Source organism: Lissotriton helveticus, chromosome 6 (genome assembly GCF_964261635.1).
Source record: "Lissotriton helveticus chromosome 6, aLisHel1.1, whole genome shotgun sequence".
Lineage (NCBI taxonomy): Eukaryota > Metazoa > Chordata > Amphibia > Caudata > Salamandridae > Lissotriton > Lissotriton helveticus.
The window spans coordinates 1,894,989,997-1,895,005,814 of NC_136067.1; the positions used below are offsets into that span (position 1 = coordinate 1,894,989,997).

At 43.1% G+C, this 15,818-nt stretch overlaps 1 protein-coding gene across 1 annotated transcript in view; it reads left to right on the forward strand.

Annotated features, from left to right (window-relative positions):
• CNIH4 (cornichon family member 4) overlaps positions 1–15,818 on the forward strand; it is a 47,385-nt gene that overhangs the window by 16,439 nt on the left and 15,128 nt on the right. Inside the window, exons 2-3 of the mRNA XM_078649850.1 lie at positions 9,758–9,826; positions 14,182–14,294. Of these exons, the coding sequence (XP_078505976.1) occupies positions 9,758–9,826; positions 14,182–14,294 (182 nt within the window). The remainder of the gene's footprint in view (positions 1–9,757; positions 9,827–14,181; positions 14,295–15,818) is intronic.

The following is a 15,818-nucleotide window of genomic DNA, read 5'->3' on the forward strand; positions in this document are numbered from 1 at the left end:
GTGCAGAGGCGTTCAACCAGCCGACACAGTAGAAACTCAATGCAGCCAAAAAACTGGTAACATCAGGAAGCGAGACGGGTGGGCCGCGATCAGGATCAAGCAACGAGGGACAGAACATAACAGAACAGCCTACTGCAAATTCACAACTGCTTAGCAAAGAAGAACCACCAGGCGCAAAAGAAACATGGCGGACAAGGAATCCAGATTGCAAGCGCAACAACCGAAAAAAAGCAAAGGCAAGCCCCTAGGGTCGGATTCACCTTTGAAGCAGAAGCCGGACATGAACGCCACGCTGGAAATAATCCTAAAGAAACTGGCGGAGGTGCATGACCTAACGAAATCTACAAAACTCACCACTGAATCCATACAACTTGAGCTAGCGGCAGTTAGGGCCGACCTGAGCACAGTTAACACCAGGCTCGCAGAACAGCGCATCAGTGACACAGAAGACGCCAATCAATGCACGAAAAAGGAAGTAAGAGATCTGAGCACAAAAACCGACTCTCTGCAAAGGATAACAGCCGAATTAGAAGACAAGAGCGGCAGGGGAAATCTACGAATACTGGGAATCAAGGAAGGGGCCGAAGATGAAGCGGGATCATGTACCAGATTCTTAGAGGATCTCATCCCGAAGATAACGAACCTAAAATTTGACCGTCAATGCGAAGTAGATAGAGCCTTCAGAGTTCCTGCTTCAAGAGGGAGAGGGGTTGGCCTAACGGCTAAGGCGCTCGACCTCGGACCTGGGGATCTGGGTTTGAGTCTCGGTAACGACGCCAATAACCCCCTGTGATTCTGGGCAAATCACTTAATCTCCCCGTGCCTAAAAAAATGAAAGTGTGTCCTCATGTAACGTAACTGGTGCTATGAAAAAGCGCTCTGATAACTGGTTCGGTTCTAGTTCGCGCTATATAAAACTCCCCAAAAAAAAAAAGACAACTCGCGACAAAATTCACCAGACCCATAATCTGCAAGCAGCTGCGGTCCCAGCACACGGACGAGATCTTTAACTACGCCAGAAAAAATAACCAAATCATCTGGAAAGGGCAAAAAATCATACTTACGCAGGACTACTCCTAAAACAATAGTAGACATCAGGAAAGGCTTCCTCGCTCTGCGCCAGGCTCTCAAAAGCAAATAAATCCTATTCACCTTCGTTGCCCCAGCCAAATTTAAAATAACAGACAGAGGCAAAAGCCACTTCTTCAACGACCCTCAGGACCTGCACGAATACCTGAAAGGACCGCCAACCTCAATGATGGAAATGTCAACACAAGGCACCGCTAAAAGAGGACCCTCCCCAGATATTACGAGTGAGTAGAGACACGGATACATCGGCCAATCGCCATCCAACAAACATTGCAACCGTCAACTACCTCAAGAAGAACAAGCCAAAGTATTCTCAGAGATCCAACCTACCTCAGGGAAAGATAAAAGAAGTCTTGAACCGTACCTACCTCTAGGCGTCAGACGCACAGAATGCCGGCGGGCCAGAACGCAAAATATCCTTTTTAAACAGTATTAGACTCACAAGCCACTGGTTATGACCGGGTCTATCGACCTCAACGGAAGAGGCGCCCTGGCTGCCATACAAACTCTGGGCTGGGCACTTCGCCTACACAAAACCACTACATAAAAATCACTTATTGAATTGACTTGAATGTTACTTGGCTCTGGGAGGCGCAATGGCGATCCTGCCGTTGCACCTTCCAGAATCTAGATGTGGGGGGAGGAAGAGGGAGGGTGGAGGGACCGGAGCGGGAAAAGGGGTGGAGGAGGGGAAATGACAGGACTTTTCTTTACTCTAACTTTCTTATCTTTACTTATTCACTCGACGCTACTGCAAAACGCAGGCCGTGGGACGATCAGGTAGATCCGTGAGGGTCGAGCACAGACATCAGCACTTACACAACCTGGATAATGGCTAACAACATCCCTGTCGCGCTGGCGACCGACCTAAAAATAACCACACTGAAAGTAAAGGGTCTAAATCACCCCATTAAGCGCAGGAAAATAATTGATAACCTAAACAAATCAAAGAGTGACGTAGTCCTACTACAGGAAACCAAGCTAGACGAAGACAGCTACAAATTAGTTAGAGCAAAGTGGATTGCCCAGGCGGTGTGCTCCCCAGCCACCAGAAAGAGAGGAGGCGTCATAACGCTCATCTCCAAAAAATCCAAACTCACGATTAACTCACACTCACACGATGGCAAAGGCTGGCTACTGATAATAAGCAACTCAAGAGGGAGTGACAAGATCCACGTTGCAAACCTATATGGCCCAAACGCGGATGATCTCTCCTTCTGGAAAGAAGTGGCTGACACCCTTGCCAAAATACCACAAAATGAGCTGCTGATTGTTGCAGGTGATATCAACATGCCCTTAGACCCACTGTTAGACAGACAATCCCACTGTCGCTACCACCCCAGCAGCTCCCACAACGCACTCCTCAACATCTGCACGAAATTCAACCTCAAAGACTCATGGCGACTCACACACCCAACCACGAGAGATTACACCTTCTACTCAAACCCACACAAATCACTCACGAGAATAGACTATATCCTAATATCAGGGACCCATAGAAGAGGCACTAATACAACCAAGACTTGTATCAGACCATTCTGCAGTCAGCCTGAAACCGACCGGTCGGCCGGCATAATGAGTTAAAGGCGCGCAGATGGACATTCAGAAGCAGCACTATCACAGACCCTGTGCACACAGACCCTGTGCACAAAAAAGAGATCACAGACGCCCTCACCGAATACATGATCACTAATGATAATGAAGAAGTCAGCGTAGACACACTAAGGGACGCTCTGAAAGCCACAATTAGAGGGAAGCTAATTGGCATATAAGCTAGGATTAACAAAAAGATGAACGCAAGACTAGCTGAGTTAGAAGCAGAAATCAAAAAGCTAGAACTCAAATTTATAAAGGACAATCGGGGAGCAGGGGGAGGAACCACCCTACAGAGACTAACGAACGCCAGATACGAATACAACAGAATCATGAGCGAAAGAGCAGGCCTCTGGTTCAACAGGTGCAAGGCACTGAACCTATGCGAATCCAACAAGGCAGGAAAACTCCTGGCCTCTTATCTGAAATACAAAAACAATCGGTGGGCAGTCACAGCGATCACAAACGCCAACAACAAAACACACACAAAACACAAAGATATTCTAAGCGTCTTTAGGCAATTCTACTCAGACCTCTACAGAAACAACAAACCACTAGATATAGATGCATGTCAAAAGTACTTAGAAAGGTTAAAACTACCCAAGCTAGAAAACTGGGACAGCACAAAACTGGGGGCGGTTTTTACCACAGCAGAGATGGCAGTCTGGTCCCTAAAAAAGAACAAAGCCCCCGGCCCAGACGGCTACACAGGAGACTTCTACAAATCTTTACTACCACAGCTTGCACCACTCATGAAAAGATTTTTAATCACGTAGCACACACAGGAAGAATAACGGGATCTATGACAGGAGCTACCATAACTGTAATACCCAAAGATGACAAAGACCCCCAACTACCAAAAAATTACAGACCAAACTCCCTCATCAACGTAGATTGCAAAATCTATGCAATGATCTTGGCAACAAGAATAAACAAGGTACTCCCGAAACTGATCAGCAACACCCAGGTTGGTTACATGAAATACAGAATGGGCAGTGACAACACACGCCTTCTATGTCACGTCCTAGAACAAGCCCAAAAGAGCCTCTTCGAAGCCGTCGCCATAGCGCTAGACGCAGAGAAGGCTTTCGATAAAGTCTCATGGCCTTTCCTAGAGCAATGCTTGGGAAACTTTGGACTAGGAGAAGAGTGCATAAAAAAGCTAATGGCCTTATATCAGACACCCACTGCATGCATCACAATTAATGGAGTGGCAGTAGCAAAATCTCTTTAGTACAGAGACACAAAATCAAAAGAAAAATCAAAATCAAACTAATAACACTCTATTCCATGAGTGATGTTTTTATTCACATCCTCAGTTGTAGACCAGTTAAATATACATTTTTCAAATTACAACACATATAATTGCCCAAAAGTGAAGACGTGGGTGAGAGGCAAGAGGGCGAAAGGGGTATAAGGTGTAGGTATAGAGAAGGTTTAAAAGAGGTCACATGTGGTCACATAAGTGCATTTATAAGTTGACAACACATATTTCTAAACATAGATATGTGTATCCTATCCCAATTGTTCAAACAAAGCCAACAATGAACTGTTGCATTTGGTTAGGACAACAAATAGTATGTTGATGTTTCGACCCCAGTGGTGTAGGCTTTTTTGCACCTTACTGCAGGGTCTTCATCAGGACCGGTGAGGAGGGGAATTCGGGGTAGTGGGGGATGGCACCAAGATGGCCACTGTGAGTAGTGTGGCACCGTCTAGAATGAAAAAGTGGGCCCTGGGCTCCGGACATCAAGAGAGCTACAGCCCGGGGGGTTCAGAGCAATCCAACACAGTGCGTCGATGTAGTTAACAGTACAAAGCCTTTGCCGATTTAATGTTATTAATCGCGTGCGTAGCGGCAGACAATCTCTGCCAAATCCGAGCTTCAATCACGGACTTCGGGGCCGGTGAACCTCTCGCATGCAGATTGATTGGAATCAAGTGGCAGCCGGGTCACGTGAGATATCTGGGTATCTATTTCAGCACTGACCTGCTCACCACGCTCAGACACAATGAGATGCTGGTGCTAGACAAGATCAAAAAGCAACTTGAAGCATGGTCTCCCAAATTCATGTCCTGGTGGGAGAGAATCGAGACCATAAAAATGATGATCAACCCCCTGGTGAACTACCTCTCAAGCATGCTCCCAATATTCCTCTCAGAAGAATTCCACCAACAACTAGACAAACTGTGCTCCAGATTTCTGTGGCGAGATAAAAAAGGCCAGAATAGCATGAAAAAACTAAGAAGAACCAAGGGGAGGTGAATCTGGCAGACTTCAAGGCTTTCCAACTAGCATTCCTAGCCCAACAGGGCACACACTGGATAGAGCACACGACAAATTACATACCGGCCTGGCTACAGCTAGAAAGGGCGTTACTTAAAAACCTCAACCCACTTGCCCTCCTAACAGCCAACACACACCCACTCGGGAGTGACCCAATAATGAAAAACACTAAGATTGCACTACTAAAACTAGACCGCAAACTGGAGGTGGGTATCAAAGGCTCTAAGGCTGAATCCCTGTGGTCGAAAAACACTATAAAATACAAGGGCAAAAATCTCCATTTTGACAACTGGATAACGAAAGCTATCTCACGCCCATACCAACTCGAAGTAAACTCCGCACCACTAACCTTTGCCGACCTAAAATCATCCCTCCAACTAGATGACTCAGACCTATATAGGTTCATAAAGATCAAAACAGCCCTGACAAAGTCCAAAATATCAAACACAAAACCCTCCATTTTCCAAGAAGATTGGGCCCTGCACGTGACCCAACTATATCGTAGTAACGCCCCGGACCCCGTGGTGATTGAATTAAGAGACCGTGCTGGCTCCACCCAAATAGAAATTCATGAGCTGACCACTGTAGCCGAGGTCTACAAGTATCTGCGAGCCATGAAGAACGACGGTGCGCCAGGGCCCAACTGGGAAGAGTGGGCGGAACTTTTGACTCCCCTATATAACAACGTGTTTAAGACATGTCAGCTACCGGACTCATGGTTAGGCTCGACTCTGTGCCCCATATTTAAGAAAGGAGACTCCACGCTACCGGCTAATTATCGACTCCTTGCCCTACTAGATCTTGAGGCAAAGGCATATGCCCGGTGTCTTCTAAGGTCGCTTGAAAAATTGGTTGCAGAAAATAACATCATACCCTACTACCAAACAGGGTTTCGGGCATCGGCCTCCACAATAGACAACATTAAAACTCTAGCCATTCTGTGTCAACAAGCAGCACAAAAAAAATCTCCCACTTTACTGCTGCTTTATAGACTACAGTGCGGCCTTCGACAAAGTGTCTCGTAACATCTTATGGAGGAAGCTGAATAAGTGGGGGATTCCGCAGAGCCTTCTAGGAGCACTCATTTCCCTGCATAAGAACACGTGGGTGCGAATTAAAACCGGCCCAAAGACAGTCTCTTCAAAAATCGCCACTGAAGACGGGCTAAAGCAAGGCTGCGTCCTTGCCCCTCTCTTGTTCAATCTTTACACAGCTGACCTTGGAACCTTCCTGGAGAATAGTAATCTTCTTCCGCCAAAACTGGGCCCCGCAAAAAGGACTCTGCACATATTACAATACGCTGATGACATTGTAATAATGGACCAAGCAAAATCGAGTCTCCAAAGAGCCTTAAGTATGCTCCATACATACAACACTGTCAACGCCCTTAAAATCAACCAGGAAAAGACCAAGGTACTGATATTTGGCGGATGCAAGAATAAGAAAAGTCTAAAGTGGAACATTGGGCCGGCCAGGATTAACACAACTCCAAAATATAATTACCTGGGAGTCTGGTTCAACGAGACGTCTAGACCAGTAGCTCATCTAGCCACCCTGAAAAAGAGAGCAGGAGCAATCACATACTCCCTGACCCGACTGAACCTGTCCCTGGGCAGCCCCTCCGCAAAATCCATTCTGAAGGTGACCAAAGCTACTTTACTTCCTGCCTTAACCTACGGGCATCAGGCCTTCCCCGGCGCATGCTCTGTTAGTCTCGACCTCGCTCAAATTTCTACCTTTAAAAAAATCTTCCATCTCCCAGCTAAAAGAAACTCTTTCTAGTCCTGTTAACCCTTGGAACACTCAGATTGTAAAGGCCATAACAGTGCTAGAGATTGACAACTTCTCTCTTCTTTCAGACATCATTCCATACTCAGTCTGGAAAAAACTTATCAATAAGCAGGTCAAACTAATCTCCCACCGTATGGACCTTCAGGCTGTAAAAACATCTACCATTTTGCTCCCCTTGAACTCCTCGTATCTTCCCGGGAAACCGCAATCTTATCTCCAGGAAAGTTTAAATGCAGCGGCACGGAAGAACATAATGTTTATGCAACTTCTAGGCCTGCGTTCGACGGCCTTTAACAGATGGGCCCCAACAAGTGTGGGGGGGCATGCAGATTGTGTAACTATCACTCCGAATCATGGCTGCATTTCCTGTGCTGCTGCCCCGCCTTGGCAGCCCCTAGAAGGTCTCTTTTAAAACCTTTGTATTTAAAATGGGGCATTAGGACATGCTGGGAGGCCTCGGCCCTGTGTTTTACGTCCACAGACACTCAAGCACTTGCAAGGTCCGGAAAATTTGTGAGACTTTTGAACAATCTTTTTTTACCTTCCTTGGTTCCTGTGTTCCCACCCCTGCCCCTCAAAAACTCATTACAGACTTTTTTTGTCCCCCGATTTAGTATCCTCTGTCCTAATTTATTTTTTATTTTGGGCTTGGTACAGTAATATGTTTATTTTGGCAACTAAAACACTGTTTCCTTTATAAGTGTAATGTTCATTAAGCCTGGAGAGTTGTTTTTCAGCTTTGTGTTTTTAATACGATAAATGTGATAATGTTGATTTTTATAGCAATGGTTTTAAGTAACTGTGCTAAAGTAATAAAAAACGTCAAACTTCAATATGTCGCTAACATAAATTGACTAGGGCACCAGGTCTCACACATATATAAAACCATCACCGGGAAAAAGAATAGCACCAATGAAAAGACAGAGAAATACTGGAATACACGCAGCCTTCTCGTATGTAGGCACAAAATACTGGAACTCCTTGCCGGAAGAACTGCGAAAGTCTCCTTCATATTTGACTTTCAGGAAACACCTTAAAGCCTTCCTCTACCGTTAAACTTACTCTGGTACCCTAACTCTCGCTTTCAGAAAAAAAAGGACCAGGTAGCGCGGAGATGCCCCCGGGTGATTCAGGTGCTTTATAAAACCCAATAACAATAACATACACCCACCACTAAATGATCGAGAATGGAATAGTCTATGGTCATTAGCTACACAGGCCAAGATCACCCCAGCACTGGCGCAAACAAAACTGTGGCTCTTACACAAAACATTTTGGACACCGGAGCGTGTACACAAGCTAGGACTCTGGGACAACAATACATGCTGTAACTGCAATAGCGCTAGGGGGGACCTGGAACACCTGATCTTTCTGTGTTCGACTCTCAAGGGGTTCTGGGGAAGAGTCTTTGACTTCCCCTCTATCATCACAGCCCCTATCCGTACTGACCTCCCCACAGTAGGGGAGAGAGAGAACTCCTGGACCTCCTCTTAATCACGGCAGTCAAGCTAATCCTCACAAACTGGAAAGACACATCCAAAGTGTCGTACAGCGATGGCTGTCATGGATCACCTACTTAGGAGGAGCTGACTCGTTGGCGCTAAAATACTCGCCCTGGAAAAACACCTCTAGAGACTTATGGAAACCACTGGACAAGTCCTTACTAACTTTTGACCCATCGTACAAAGCAACCAACCAGAATGAACCCCCTGCATGCAGATATACACCCCAATGCCACAATCGTTACCAGTCTTAAACTATTACCTCACTCTCTCTTTACTTATTCATATCTTTTCTATTTCTTTCTCCCTACATTACTCCTACAAGCAAGAAGAGGGGGCCCGGCATAACACCTGTATTGTATGTCTTAACCTGTATTCACACCGGCGAGCTTCCCCTTGGTGAAGCGATCCCAGTTTACTGTATGTACAAATACCATAATTATTTTTTTTTCTTTTTTTTAAAGCCATTTCTGTTGGGTATCACCAATGCTGCTTTCGGTTTCTCTCCACTTTTATTCACATCTTATTTCTCAAAATATAAGCTGCTAAGAACCTACTCAGTGAGGAACAAAACTTATTTTAACAGGTACTGTAATAGAACTTTTTCACAGCAGGATTTAATAATAATAATAATAATAATAATCCACATTTGTAAAGCGCACAATCACCCGTTAGGGTCTCTAGGCGCTGGGGGCCGTCGGGAAGATTAAGCAAGCTATTGCCCAGAGTCACATGGTGCTGGGCTAACCTGCCGCCGGAGCCGGGGATCGAACCGTGGTCCCCAGATTCCAGCGTCAGTCGCCCTGGCCGCGGCGCCACACCTCTTCCTCAATTTATGGAACAAGAACAGTATTAATGTTTACATGTAACATTTAAGAACATAGTTGAAAAGTGTATTGTTTTCTGGAAAAAAAAACCGAAATCTTTACAGTAGAAGTTAAGCCAGTACGTACACCTGGAACGAAAACTCAATATCTTAAAAATAAGAGACATTTAATGTAATAATGGGTCCCTAAGAAAGGCTATTGGTGCTGTGATAATTGTTAAAATACTAAAATCCTCTTCTATTTCGAAATATTTTTTTTCATGTGATAGGTTTGTGTTTCAGTAAGTTCTGGTTTGCCAAATTCAGATAATAATTTAGACCTCAACAAACCATTAGTCGAACACATGAGTCTGTGTTTGAACCCTGCAATTAGATTTCTTATTTTAAGCTTGACACCCTATTTGCTTCTAATATTATGCTTATTTAGGCTCAGTCACTTGCAGATTTGGAGGATCATGTATGTTGATAGTCATCCATTGAAACATGCACCTGTGTGGCAGCGTGATTACTAGGAAGTGTAAATCTTAGCAGGTATAACCTGAGACACAGATACAGAGCCCAGAGGGCTGCTTGGGTATGTGCTATCAGTGTTTGGCAAACACGAAGTGCCAAAGGTCTGAACTGCTCTCAAACATTGCAAATATTCATTCTCCTTATCTTGGGCGTCAGATAATCACTCTGTCTGATTTAGAATGCGACTACATTAACGCCAGATCATGCTGCTCGAAATTAAACAAGGTAAGGCACTATTTGCTTTGGTCTTAAAAGTGCTTTCAGTGGCTAGAAGATGACGACTATGTGTCTGTGATATTTATGTGGCAACATTATCTAACACAGCAGTGGAATGGAGATGCTTAAAGGTAATGCTTTTTTCAGGCATCTGTCAAGCGCGCGCTTATCCCCCCAACTAGTAACTATTGCATACTTCAATGCCTCTCCAACAGCATCTCACTGTATACAAGGTTAGTGGATGTAGAAAGCATGTCTTCTGTGTTGCAGATGCAGTCTTTCTGCTTCTTCGTACAGTTGTGTGGGGTAGCGAAGGTTATGACAAAAAGGAGTGTTCGACTCCCTAAAGACCTGTTTCGACGCTCTATCTTCAGCCTCTTGGATAAGGTTGAAAGCGGGTTTACTCTATTTTTCTGAATGTTCTGAAAGCAATATGTATCTTATTAAATTGGCATGTATGCTGTACGTCTCGAGCAAACTAGTTTCATCATTCAAAGACCTGGGGTTTAGGCTATGCAAAGCTGCCTCTCTAGTTTAACCCCTTCTATGCGCATGACGAGCTGAGCTCGTCATGAGTTGCGCCGCTTGCGTGCTCATGACTAGCTCAGCTCGTCATGTAACGCGTTTTTTTTAAAACCGCTGCACAGCGCGAAAATCGCGGCCGCACGCATGCGCTTAAAGAAGAGTGGGCTGCATCAGAGCAGGTACACTTGGTGAACATGGAAGATGCAGAAATGTAAACTTTCTATAGAAAGTCTGAAAATGGGACAATTTGGTGTAATATCTCTTGGTAAGAAAACTCTTCTGATTATTCACCTTTAAAGTGCTAAACATGCTTTCACCAGAGGCATGGGGAGGTGGCTCAGGAATCCGTTAGGTTTCAGAAAACGCACTTGTGCTATCTTTATTATTTACAGTCTGAAACTAAAATTCTGCTCTAGCAAAAAAGAGAAGGCTAGTTTATCTGGTCCACACAAAAAGAATGCCTTTGTAATGTAAAGTACAAATCTGATTTCAGCAGAACTCAAAAGAATACAGAATGTTTTGGGTACTCTTATTCACTGCTCACCTCATTTTGCTGCCACAGTTGGATGGGATCAGAACAATGGTAGCGCTAGTCACTCAACACCGTGCTCCGCCAAATAAATGGCAGAGCATGTGCAGTGGTTGTTTATTAAAGTTATTTAGCATATTTGTACAGTGCATTTTAGGCCTCGGGCATCCTTGCCTTTTACAAAAGTACAAAATCCCAAAGAAGAAAAGATATTTAAATAAAATCCCCATATACTCTTCAGTAACTTTTGTGTCCATAAATGTTAATCTGTGTTAGTGCATTTCTCGTTTCTACAGGTAGTTGTAAACTAGGTTATCTTTCCATTGCAAACGATTTACCAGTGCCACTCGTGTCTGAATGGTTATCGGGCTTGTGGTTGGCTTCCAGTGTGGCTAGCGTGTCTTGTCATAAGTTGTCAATGATCATGGAACTAAATAGTACACACTACCTATCAGCATACCAAAGACCTCACTTAGTATTATTGCGGCATAAACCCTTTTCATCAAGCACACACTCTGCCCAAAGTGCTCTTGAAATGAATTTCCAGAGCATAACTTTCCTTATAGTGATTTGCAAAAGAAAAAAAGTTCTCTCATAATGTTTTCCTTCTGGAAGCATCCATTCAATAGCCATTCCGTAGTGGAATGAAATCTGCTGAAATTAGTATTAAATGCTGAAGTGGTACCGCTCTTGCTGACCAGCTGAGGCTTCATATCCTGCTGGATGGTAGGGTCTTAAGACTAGCGTCTTATGATAATACAGAGGGTGATCTCAGATACCCAGCCGTAATTGGTGAACTTTTGAGGCAAGTGGTCCTGGCTGTTGACCCTCTTCTTGGCTTCATAACTAGTTTTTCTTTTTTCTTCTGGGATTATGTGTATAAAGTAGTTTTTTCCTCTCCTCTGCAAATTGAGTTCATCCTACTTTGTGAGGATGTAACATACCTTCTTCCAAGGGGCTCTATACAAAGGGCTCTCTAATCGATTTCTCAACAGACTTTAAATTTTGTGTACACTTTGTGCAGCGATAAATTTTCACGACCTCAAAGGAAGAAATAGTCTGCTGTGCTCACGAGGTAAATATCCTCTGAGTTGCCATAGTCCCTCTATCTAGAGACTAGGATAAAACAGGGAGGGAGGCTTCAGAGAAGAGCATTATTCATAGTCTGTAGTGTAGACCGTCTCTTTTAGTTCAGCTCATTTAAACTTAGATTGTCCCTGTTGTGCATTATTCATTATTTCCTCAACTGAACCATACCATCAAGAGTCTTTTGAAGCCCATTCTGATGGAAGTGCTTGTGATGGAAGTGCTTCACTCCAGGAATAAGATCAGGGCAGCTTGAGGCCTGCCATCGCAATTCAGTGTGGCAGTGTGGTCTTTTTGCCCAGTTTCCACATTTTCAAGGATCCGGTTTACTGGTGAAATGAAGTTCCATAGAGCATTTTAGTGGAGTATTTCTGGGTTGATGAAATGTGCGGTTGATGCCATCGCACCAGTTGGTACAATTTATTTCTTCTATGAGAGAAGTGGTCCCTAGTGTGTCTGAGAGCAAGTCTCATCCTTGGCTGCAAATGTATGCCTTAAGGTCTTGCACAAATAAAGGCCATTCTCTGGAACGAAGTTGCAAACCCTGACGCCCATTGCATTCTAGTAATTGATTTTCATACATAAGCCCCACTTTTGTCTGTCAGTTGTGTGAACCACACTTTTTACCGAGTTTGTTCTCCTCTAACCTAGGTACTAACCTAAAATATCGTACGGTATAAGTGTTTAGTCTGAGGAAGTGTGGTCAAGGGAGAATAGTAAAGCAGCATAGATCTTAACTCCTATAGTGTGGCATTCTCTTCTCCAGACAAGGGAGCTATTCTCCATTAAGGACATAGTTACGAACCAAGCAGCTGCTGTTGACAGAATTCCTGCCATGTATAGTGAACTCCTGCTCCTCCCTTTTCTTGCAGGGTCAGTGCTACTATGAACTTATCATTTCACATTTGAGGCACGTTGCTGTGTTCAGACTCCAGCCTCTGTATTGAGGGGAGGGGGTGGTCCCTAATAAATTGGAGACTTCACTTTCCAGGTGCCCTCTATATGGTCTCCATAGATTCTGTTTAGCGATACTTCTAATCAGAAACTGGAGTGGAATTGAAGACTTTTTTTCCCATGCCAGTGTAAATGGTTTCAAATGCAGGAATGGGTACCAAAACTGTAACAAAAATCATAAGATAAAGCTGAAATTATACTGTCCGTCATCTCACCGTCAAGTCATCTATAACATGATCCATGTCTGTGTTTTACTACAGAATTATTTAATAGGTTTCTTTTTGTCTTGAGCTGTATATAACTAAACAATTGCTCATTGAACATGATGTTCTCCATTCAGTAGTTCTACTTAATGACTATCAAACGCTACACTGATATTGATTCATGTATAAATGTATGTTAAGGACACTTCCTATACAGATGTATACACATTTTTCATGACTTTTTAACCCCAATATGTGTCTTTTATAATATTATATACATTATTTTTAAATTAAAGAATAGATTTTGAAAAAGAAAAAATCTTTTTCGGTATGAGTTTATTGTTGATTCGATTGAAATGATGCATGTTGGTTTGACATTTTACATGCCCACAGATGTGTATGAACTATTCCTTGCTCAAGTATGTTTCAAAATGTATAGACATTTTTCCCTGCTCTTGGCAAGTTAATTGTATGCAGGGGCCCCTTTTTCTAAAATAAACGATAAAGCTGAAAGGACAATCCCACAAATGGCATGTTTCTAAAATGAAATCCTAAACCAACAAAAAAAACAACCCTCCTTCCCTAATCTCTTAGTGTGGATGTATTTGCACCTCATCTTTGCTAATGAAACCTGCACTCGAGTTAATTGAAAGAGCTAAAGAGGAGCGTGTTCATTAAAGGAATATTTCAGATTGCGCAGTATCAATAGCCTTATAATTTAATTATTACTGTTGTGCAGCTCAGCATTCCAAAAATACATAAGACATGAAAATCAAGTATTGCATAAAACCTCAGGTTGTTCTTGGTTGAGCAAGCCACCACTTGCTTATTATGTAACCGTGTTGCACAGACTTCCCTGTTCTGTCTTTAATACAGAAGCCCTGGGACCAAGGTCCATATATTTGTAGATATGCATCATATTCTTCTTACCATGTGATGGCATATTCTAAGGTTAAAGTACGCTGCTGCTGTTCATTTTATGGCCCGGAAGTCGGCTGTGGTTTCAGCAGGCGGACTTTCTCCAACTGCATTGTTTATTGTAATAATGAGGGTCTTTTATCTTGCAGTGGGTGCTCCCGGAATTAATCGGACACACAGCTGTCACAGTGTTAATGCTGATTTCGTTGCACTGGTTCATCTTCCTTTTGAACTTACCTGTAGCTACGTGGAATGTATATAGGTAAGTGCAGATAAGTGTTTTTAACTTGTAACTATGGAAACCTAGGTTCATTCATGCAATTACATTGCCCTTTATTTCTGCATGCATATACATCTTATGCCAGAAGGGCTTTTTCTAAAATGAGTTCCATACCATGCTTGGAAAATACTATATTTATGAATGCACTGAAACATGTTTATCAACTCATTACTTTGTTTACCCAGATATTCAAAGTGTGTGATGGTAACAGTAAGATTAAGAGAAGACTGAGCAAATATCCCTGCTCTGATCAATACTGCGTGCCTGCCTCACATGTGATCCAATACTTTACTCCCCTTGATGTCAGTGCATTTATAGAAAGTCTAAACATTCTTTTAAGGTGTTCGCCATTTGTTGACTTATAGCCTGAAGTCAAAACACATTAAATCATATTTTTTGTACATTATCTCCACAACTTAACCTATAACTTCCAAGTAAAAAAGAATTATAAAAACGTAGGAAAATTAAGTCAAAACCAAAATAGCTTGGTTGGATAAGTGTCTACACTCCCTGTAACAGCAATCCTGAATTATTGCATGTGTGACCAACTTCTAATAGCAAACCAAGTTATAAGCCTCCGAGTATGGGATATATTGTGCTGATTCGCTTAATTTCAAGGCAGATTCAGTAGTCTCACACAGTTACCTCCGCTGGATAGTCAAATTCAAAGAAAAGAGTCCCCCATGATCTTCAAAGATTAACTCGGGGGAGAATTTATGGATTGAATATCTCTTGAAGCATAATCAAGACAGTTAAAAAGTAGGTATATGTTATCGGCAGCATCCTGCCTAGATCATGCTGTCCCTTCATACTTGTTAATGGGACAAGGAGACCTGTTAGAGAGGTGACCCGGAGGCAAACTGTTACCCATAGCACAGATCTGGCCGTTACTGTCGCACGGCAACAAGGGAAAGCCATTGTTCTTAAAAGCAGACTAGAGTCCTGTTTGAAATAGCAAAAATAATCCGAAGATTCTGTATGCAAGTTTTACAGTCAGACAAACCTAAAATGGAAAGATTTGGTTTAAGTGCAAAGCGTTTGTGCAAACCCGACACACGACCAGCTAAACTACACATTAACCTTCTATCCAATTTGCTTGTGGAATTGGCATCGTCCAGGGGTGTTTCTCATTGGCAGGGTATATGTATCTTAGTACAGAAGAGTCCTTGGCAAGAGCCTTCTGCACTATGCAAGAAAGCCGAAACTGTAGCTAAAGTTAAACTTTTAGATTGAAAAGTACCAAAAGGGCTAGTCACTGCTACTCTTTAGTGTTTAAGGAACATAAAGGTTAACATTCTTGAGTGGCCTAGTGAGAGCACTGCCCTGAATCTAGCGTAAAATAATGGGCAGGACTCAATTGATTTCTATCACAGTTCCAAACACTCTTGACGGAGCTTGAGCATTTAGGTAGCAAATGTAAATTGATACTTGTATAGCGTACTACTCACCTGCAAGGGTCTCAAGGCGCTTGTACGAATACCGCTGTGGAACCCATCCTGGCTTTCC